Below are 9,050 nucleotides of genomic sequence, written 5' to 3' on the forward strand. Positions count from 1 at the left end.
GTTAATCAAGAAGAAGAAGAGAATAATGAAAACACTGAGAATAACAAAGAAGTAGAAGAAGAAGAAGAAGAAGAAGAAGAGGAGATCGATGAAATAACTCAACCCATTCCACTGCGAAAATCAACAAGACAGATACAAAAGCCACAGTATCAGGAGGATTATGTTCTTCAAGCTGCAGAAGAATGTGAGATTATGCTACTTTCTGTTAATGATGAACCAAGGAATTTTCAGGAAGCAAAGGTCTCGACTAAATGGACACAAGCATGTAGAGAAGAAATTATTTCAATCAACAGAAACAAGACTTGGTTTCTAGTTGATAAGCCAGGTGGGTTAAAAGTGATTGGCCTCAAGTGGATCTTCAAGGTTAAAAGAAATGCTGATGGAACTATTAACAAATATAAGGCAAGACTTGTAGCTAAGGGATACGTTCAAGAATCAGGCATAGACTTTGATGAAGTTTTCGCACCAGTTGCTAGACTAGAGACAATTCGTCTCTTAATAGCAGAAGCTGCAACAAACTTATGGTAAATTCACCACTTAGACGTTAAGACAGCATTCTTACATGGTGAATTGCGAGAAGATGTGTATGTTGAACAACCAGAAGGTTTTGAAGTAAAAGGACAAGAGCATAAAGTTTATAAGTTATCAAAAGCTCTATATGGTCTAAGACAAGCTCCTCGAGCCTGGAATACAAAGTTAGATCAAATCTTAAGAGAAATCAGATTTGTTAAGTGCTCTAAAGAAACATCAGTATACAGAAGAGAAGAAAAGGGAACGCTTCTTGTGATTGCAGTCTATGTAGATGATCTATTTTTGACTGGAAACTCCCTTAAGATGATCAATGAGTTCAAGAGAGAAATGTCATCAAAGTTTGAGATGTCAGACCTCGGAAAACTCACTTATTACCTTGGCATATAAGTCCATCAAGGAGTAGATGGGATTCAGATTAAGCAAGAAGCTTATGCAAGGAGAATTCTGAAAGAAGCAGGACTTGAAACTTGTAATCCAACTAAGATACCAATGGAGTTTGACTTAAAGTTTCAAAGGCACAAGAAGAAGCTGAGATTGATCCAACGAGTTATAGAAGAAATGTTGGATGCCTTAGATATTTGTTACACACAAGACCAGACTTGGCTTTCTCTGTGGGAGTAGCAAGCCGTTATATGCAGAGTCACGCAAGTCTCATGGTGATGTAATAAAGCAGATATTGAGATATATAAGAGGAACAATCAGCTGTGGATTGAAGTATGGTCGAGGAGGATCAAAAGGAATTGTTGGGTATAGTGACAGCAGTCATAATATTGACCAAGATGATGGAAAAAGTACAACTGGTCATATATTTTATCTAGGAGAAGCACCTATTACATGGTGTTCACAGAAGCAAGACACTGTAGCCCTCTCATCCTGTGAAGCTGAGTTTATGGCTGCAACAGAAGCAGCTAAACAATCAATATGGCTTCAAGAACTGTTGGGTGAAATCAAAGGAAGAGAACCTGAAAAAGTTCTCATCAAGATTGATAATAAGTCTGCAATTGCACTCACTAAAAATCCAGTGTTTCATGGGAAGACGAAACACATTCACAAAAGGTATCATTTCATACGATAATGTATCGAGAAGGAGATCATCAACATTGAACACATACCAGGAACTGAGCAGAAAGCAGATATATTGACAAAGGCATTAGCTCGGATCAAGTTTGAAGAAATGAGACAATTGATTGGAGTACAAGATATGTCACGGGTAAGGTTGAAGCTTAACGGGGAGAATGTTGGTTAAACTTCAACATAGAAGTCACTAACAAGCTGGTTAGGACAAGATTAGGAAATTGGTGTAATCCTAAGGGAATTAGAAGTCATCTAGTTCTAGAAAAGGAAAGACATGTAATAAGGTAATAGGACTAGGAAAAGGAATTCATAGTTCTATATATATATGATCATCAAAGTTGTGGTTGATCATATGAGCAAGATTAGAGCTTGTGTTTAGTTTTGAGAGATTTTCTAAACATCAATAAAGAGAGTTGTCTTTATATAAGCTAAGTTTCATCTTGCAGTTGCCATTATACTTATCTCATAACCCATTGACAGTGATTGCCTGATTAGTTCAACTCGTTTAATCTGGTTTTAAAGATAAAAAGTTGTTTCAATTTGTCTATTTTCATCGTCCAATGTAGACATTATCTTAGTTTGGTTGATTGCGGTGCTCCGTTTTCCGCATATTCATGTTATTATCAGATGTGGACAAATGCACATGTCATTCTAGCTGACAAACCAACAACAGGAGCACCAAATAGAGTGGTGATCAGACGGATAAATCAAACCAAGTCCCAATTACAGTGAGTTACAGAACTCTAGAAAACTGTAAAACCTTCAAAAGACATGAACAACAAGGAATGATTCCAAGAGACGAGAGTATATTCTTTCCTGTATGAAAGTACTACTCGAGTCTCGAGCTCTCTTAATGACTTATCACTACCTCGCTTTTCTCTGTTTGCGCTTTAGATTTCACGTTCGATTTAGGAATGGACAAAACAACTATGTACGTAATTAGTCAGATGACTCAAATGTGTGTCATACTCTTTAAGAGTTGCTGTAAGTAAACCTTCTAGAGGAGGAAAACACATGCATGCGAGAAAATGAGGACACTATGATGGGATAGGTGTTGTTTAGGTGCATTATTGCTCTGACAACTGCAATCCATAGCCTAGTTCTTAACCGACTCGTTTACTTCCCCAGATGCAGTCGATCGAAGGAACCGGGAATTTACCTATGAGTGCATCTCCAATGCAAAGGATAAATTTTAAAACTTTATGATACATAAAATTTAAGACCTTCTCCACTAAATCTTCGACTTATGCAAGAATGAAGGTCATAAGAGCATATCCTATGAGTAGTCCCTAAATGAAGACTATCTCTTTCATATGAAAGAGGGCTCGATCATATGAACAATTGAAGTCACTATGGGCAAAAATGAAAGAGAATACTAAACGGGAGACTTTTTCCCGTTAAAAAAAAAAACTAAAAAAAATCCTAAAACGGGGGACCTTCCCTGTCAAAAAAAAAAAAAAAACTAAAAAAACTCTTAAAACGGGGGACTTTCCCCCGTAAAAAAAAACTAAAAAAAGTTCTAAAACGGGGGACTGTCCCCCGTCTAGTTCAAAAAGTTCCAATTTTTTTTGACGGGGGACATTACCAAGCACTCGTTCAGTTGAACGAGTGCACGAACGTGTTTGGGGAAAAAGTGGGGTAAAAACTATCCATAAGAGTCTCAGATCTACTCAAATTGGTAGTGCACTCTTTCATTTGAAAAGGTGACACTACCCATAGAATTTGCTCTAAGGAAAAATGATATGGCTAGATGGGTATAAAGAAGAAAGTTTAATCTAGACGTTTTTTTAACCAATCATCTTTTTGTCCACATGGGATGACCTTGACCCTTTACATTGGAGATGCTATACAGTAATGACATGTCTATTGGGGGCTCGAGAATATAAGGCTTCTATTGAGTGACCTTGGGTCATCAATGCTGGCTACGCCATTTCCCAAGCATCTGCACAGTAGTCTAGAAGGATATACGAAATGGATATATGTTTCGAATGCATTGTACCTAAATCACACCTCTGGTAACAGTTGCTCAAATTAAATCATGCCAGAAGTTCCTTCAGAAAATCTTAGGCGACAATTTCGGATGCACCCATTTGCCGCAATATTTGGCCCAGAATGCGTGGATTTGAAGTAATTTTGGGGCACACCCGTAGGCCTTTCTAGAATCTTGCTTAATCAGTTAGAGAAGTGAGGGCGGTGAAAGGGAGTGATATATATTGTCTGAATCCCCATTTAGTATTATTCCACTATTATATCTTCCTAAAAACGTATCCAGTAATCATATTCACGTAAGGACTCCTTTTACAACAATACATAATTTGCTTTGCGTCCACCAAAAGTGATCTCAATTGGTATTGTTACAATCATCCAATCTATAATGATATGGACGAGTCTTATATCTTATAACTATACTTTCTTTTGCCAACATACACAATACATTTTCTGTGGAAGCTCGTAAGAGTACAACAATCCTTATGCCAGCTGCAGGGCTTCATCATGTTTGATGTCGAATACCTTGATCAGTGCATCTTCAACCACCTGAACCAAAAATTTAGCACATAAAGGTCAGTATACCAATATTAATAATAGACCAATGGTGTAGGGTACTTCTGAAAACAGAATAAGTTATACCATGAAGACTAGTGTTAGTTTACCTTATCCGGGGTGGAAGCACCCGAAGTTACACCTATAGTAACAGGACCCTCCGCTAACCAGTTTTCTTTTTCAACCAACTCACCGTGCTGTTACAAAACCAAGAGACAGCATATTAACTGAGAATCAAATTCACTAAAGCTAGTTCATATCAGATTTATTAAGAGTAACCTAACCGACATCAATGAACAAAGAAATGGATGAGCATCCAAATGCCTTGGCCATGAAGTAAGGCAACAAGCAGTAACCTAATGCAGCTGCAAGGCTGATGAGAAAAACAACTTACAAGCAACTTAAAGCTAATTCTATTTCCTGGTCCTATTCTCTGCTCACTGTCTATCCAGTAAGAAGGGATCCCCCGGAGCTCAGCAATCTCTTGTAGATGGGATGTATTACTTGAGTTCCATCCTCCAATTACCAAGATGAGGTCAACCTTTTCCTCCACCAGCTTATACATCGCATCTTGGCGTTCCTGATATAAAACAGAAAACGAAAGGCATTACTGTCATTTTTCCTCAGAATAATCCAATCTACGGTAAAGAGATGAACACGTGAAACAAAATTACAGCACTGTATCTACATAGATTGACCACTAGTATTCAACAGACCATTATTCATAGGATGCAACTTACATTGTTTAAAATCAAAGGACAACTATTCATGACCAAAACCATCAAAATCAAAGATCTAAAGAGTAAGTTACCATCCACCAAATATGCAATTACACCTCGATTCCCCACCCCCTGTGCCCTACTTCATACTCCCTCCGTCCAAGTTTACTTGCCTAAATTGGATTTTGCAAAAACTTGAAAGAAATTCAAATTACTTCCACATACACCATCGATCTTCCAAATTGTTTGTTTAATATACAAATTTTGATATCCTAGTTTTTGATTCTGTCTTGATAATTAGAAAATTTTAGCGGGAAATATCTCAATTTTTTGGTACAATTTTGCTAAAAAAAACACAATTTAGGCAAGTAAAGCTGGACGGAGGGAGTACTTTCCTATGCACGAAGGTTCAATCATGGATGCCATAAAGGTAGTAGCAATGAATAACTCTAAAGTTGCTTACAAATGAACAGAAGATGTAACCATAGTGTGAAGATCAGAAAGTCACAAGAATTTCAGGCAACTATTCAAGCATAATATCAAATTGATTGCATGGAATGTCTGAGAACAACTACCTGTTTTTAACATAAGTGTGTTTCCTAGCCAAATGCCTCTGCTAGTGAATAATGGTAGAAACTGACACACAGTTTAAATACGCAACTTACGGTGTTGTTCTGAAAGAAAACCAATAATACTAGCACGTCAACAAGAGTTATACCAGCCTTTCGTACCTCGCCCAAATACTTTTAAGTACCACTGGGAAAGGAATCAACTATGGTGGATTTTATGATGTGAACGAACTGAAGTACGCACACATAGACGTCAACATGGTGGCTCCAGGGAGACTTTGCTTTTAACTACCATTAGAATTCAAATAGACATAGATTTGAATTCAAGTATACATACATGAAAAGAGAAGTCCAATTTCTCTGCCGCTAGACATGACTATAACAATACTTGATATCCAACGGATACATCATATATACTGGAATAGGTTTAGAAGATAACAAGCAACCTTATCTTGACTAGGTAAAACATATTTAGCTAGGATATACAAGATTTACTAGCTAATTATAAAGACTAGGTCTTCGCATGCACACAAACTTAGCAACTGATATATATGATAAGAAATAGAGACTTGTGGGCACATGCGACAATAGTGTTGCAAAGAGTGTAACCAAAGTCTAGTTTGTACCTACGGGAGAAATTCAAACAAAAGGTACACGCGTGAATCAATCATCAATAACCTATCATATGCTACAAGCCTACAACAGGATATTAACTATATTATAGGAAAGAATCCATAAAAATAGAGAAGAAGTGAGAAGAGAGGAGTACTTGAGTGGCGTCACAAATTGTGTTGAAGCTTATGAAATGATCATTAACATTTTCTACTCCATACTTGCGCATCATCGTTCTCTCACACAATTTCCCTGATAGGTTAAACCATTTATCAGCCTGAGCAGAAATATAATAAACTAATTTGAAAAAGGTAGATAATGCAGAGCATATTATGCTTGTTCTCTATTTAGGAATCTTTACTACTAGTTTCTACTCTTTAGAAGGGCATCTCGGTCCTTATTAGTTTGGTGTTTCTTTTCCTAGGGGTTGTTTGTAGTCTAAAACCTACTCCCCCCGTCCCTAAATAGATGACCTAGTTATTTTTGAATTTTGTCCCACTAATAGATGACCTATATCACTAAAGAAGGGGATATTTCTAAAACTACCTCTTTAATTAATTATTGTTATAGTATAAGAAATATGTATAATTTGATAGCCATGTTTATATTCGTTAAACAGGTGTTTTAAAATGCTTTTCAATAGTATAAAGTTTACGAATATCCGTGGTATAGTTTAAGAGATAAACCATTTCTAAATTGTACTAGTTATTATCCGTAAGGGTATAATTGTGCAAACTTGAACTAGCAAGTCTTTTAAAGGCAGAATCAGTTGATTATAGAAGAGTGTTGGGTCTCAACCTAGACTCAAATTTTATAGGCGTTATTTTATAGTTTTAACTTCTGAGAAACCCATCATATGAAATATAGCAAGTTGGCAGATAGCAACTGTAACTAACCAATCTCTTCAGTTTCTCCCTTCAGCATTGTAGTCTGATTGGCAATGCCTACTTTGGCAAGATCAACATCTGGATCAAAACCCTTGGAAACTGCAAACTTGAATTTCTGCAGACACAAATGATATCTTATAGAACTTAGCTACAAGACTCTCCAGTCAAAGATTTGACAATTCAGACAGAATAAGCCTTCAATGCTACCTCTAGAAAAGCTTCTTTCGTAGAACTAGACCCGTCAAGGCTGCCTCCAAGGATGTAATCACAAACATATGTTGCCTGGTTGCATTGAAGCAAATTAGTTGTAAGACAAACCAAATTTTTTGATGAAGTAGGCAAAATAAGATAGTTCCATACATTTGATGGCAACCAAGTGAAAAATGTTGAGAAACGATACCTCTGCCATACTCTTCACGACGATATACTTCCCTGCGAAAGATGCAGTTGCAACAGTCTCCTCATGAGCATATTTACCATGAATGACAGAAGTGTAGTCTCCTTTCTTGTGCTTCTCGACAGTGTTCCATACCTTTCAAAATTTTAAAAACTTAGAAAAAGATTACAATCATATAGATACCAACAGGACAGGTCAGATTAAAGCAACCATTCAGATTGCTTTCATAAAAAGTACCTTAGACACCCATGGACAAGTTGTATCAACTATTTGTACATTTTTCTCGCTCAATGTTAACATTTCATCAACTGCAGCTCCAAAAGCAGGCAAAATCACAACATCACCCTTATCAACAACATCAAATTGTTTCTCCCCATCCCCTAGAGGAATATATTCAACTTTCATCTCCTCCAATCTCTGCAGAACATGAAACTAGCTTTAACATAGATTTAGACAAAATATCAACTAACATTCCAATAAAACAGAAAGTTACAGGATTGGGAGTAAATCCGCATCTGAAGACTCATATAGTCTCATATTTTGCTATACATTTAGTGGGAACAATATCTCATCCTCAGAGTGATAATCTTAATCATGGAATAACCACAAAACTCTCACCAGTGCAGCTCAAGCTTCAACTATTCATAAAATTATAAAGAACCCATGAAACTCAAACTACTTTGGAATATCGATTTAACTCATAGTATAATCTTTAAAAAATCTTTCCCTCAGTTATTCCGAAAATCCAACAACTCCAAAATCATCAAACACCCATAAATTCAAACTACACAAAAATCTTCCACCATAACGTCTCTAATCAACTCAAAATTATTAAAATTAAGTAAAAAAAACTATAATACCTTATTAACAGTAGGATTATGAATAATTTCATTAGTAATCCAAATCTTTTCCTCAGGAAATTGTTTTCTCGCTTCATAAGCAATTTGAACAGCTCTTTCAACTCCCCAACAAAATCCATAAGATTCCGCTAATTTCACGGTAACATTTCCCCATGTATATTCATATCCATTTTCTTTCAAAGTCTTAATAACATCACCTGTAAACATACGACAGACAAAATCCTAATTCTGAATAATTCCCATGAGATGATTAATTAGAGAAATTCATAATCCAAAGCAGAAATCAGAAACTTACTAGTGTACTCTTGATTCATAAGTTCTAGGGTTTCAACTTTATGTCCAAAACCTTTACGATTGTAATTCTTGCCTCTGGTCAAGTTATGACGAAACACCTTAGTATCGAAGTCTGAATCACTGGAAGAAGAAGCTGATGAGGAAGCATCACTGACGTGACAACGAACGGGGAAAGGTTTCCTGAAAGTTCCGATACGAGTTCCCGGTAAGCAGAGACCATTTCCGATGGAAAGACGACAGAACTGTGGTGCGATGGCCATTAGTGAGAAATTTTGGATTTCTCTGAGAGGGTTCGAGAGAATTTTATCCCCTTTAGATTCTCATCTGATATTGTTGATTTTAGGCGTGTTAATTGTTTTTTATATTTCTGGGGCACGAATAAAAATGCCGGGAAATTCATTTGGGCCGAAAAGCCCAATACTGGAATGTTATTAGGCGGAGTGTAGTGGAGTGATTGTAGGTAGGGGTAGGGGTGTGCAATGGACGGACGGTTACGGGTTAGGGGTCACCCGCAACCAAACCGTCAAAGTTGAGGATTTGAAAAATTGAACCTTAACCGGTCCAAT

General features: G+C 36.8%; 1 protein-coding gene across 1 annotated transcript; it reads right to left on the bottom strand.

Annotated features, from left to right (window-relative positions):
• Window positions 1-3,809: 3,809 nt before the first annotated feature.
• LOC113330580 (4-hydroxy-3-methylbut-2-enyl diphosphate reductase, chloroplastic-like) lies at window positions 3,810-8,821 on the bottom strand. The gene is made up of 10 exons (XM_026577393.1): window positions 8,486-8,821; window positions 8,191-8,387; window positions 7,568-7,747; window positions 7,334-7,465; window positions 7,141-7,215; window positions 6,943-7,048; window positions 6,204-6,298; window positions 4,541-4,726; window positions 4,257-4,343; window positions 3,810-4,140 (listed from the first exon to the last, which is right to left on the bottom strand). Exons 1-10 carry the CDS (start codon window positions 8,742-8,744, stop codon window positions 4,075-4,077), a joined length of 1,383 nt encoding a protein of 460 aa, XP_026433178.1. The 5' UTR covers window positions 8,745-8,821; the 3' UTR covers window positions 3,810-4,074.
• Window positions 8,822-9,050: the final 229 nt, after the last annotated feature.

This window comes from Papaver somniferum, unplaced genomic scaffold, assembly GCF_003573695.1.
Source record: "Papaver somniferum cultivar HN1 unplaced genomic scaffold, ASM357369v1 unplaced-scaffold_118, whole genome shotgun sequence".
In the NCBI taxonomy this organism is placed as follows: Eukaryota; Viridiplantae; Streptophyta; class Magnoliopsida; order Ranunculales; family Papaveraceae; genus Papaver; species Papaver somniferum.

What these genes read in the sequence shown, in the direction of transcription:
- LOC113330580 (XM_026577393.1), bottom strand. Translation starts at nt 8,744, where the DNA reads ATGGCCATCGCACCACAGTTCTGTCGTCTTTCCATCGGAAATGGTCTC. An exon ending in TATGAATCAAGAGTACACTA is followed by an intron (nt 8,388 to 8,485) that starts GTAAGTTTCTGA and finishes GTATGTTTACAG; the next exon opens with GTGATGTTATTAAGACTTTG. An exon ending in GTGCTTCCACCCCGGATAAG is followed by an intron (nt 4,141 to 4,256) that starts GTAAACTAACAC and finishes TTTTTGGTTCAG; the next exon opens with GTGGTTGAAGATGCACTGAT.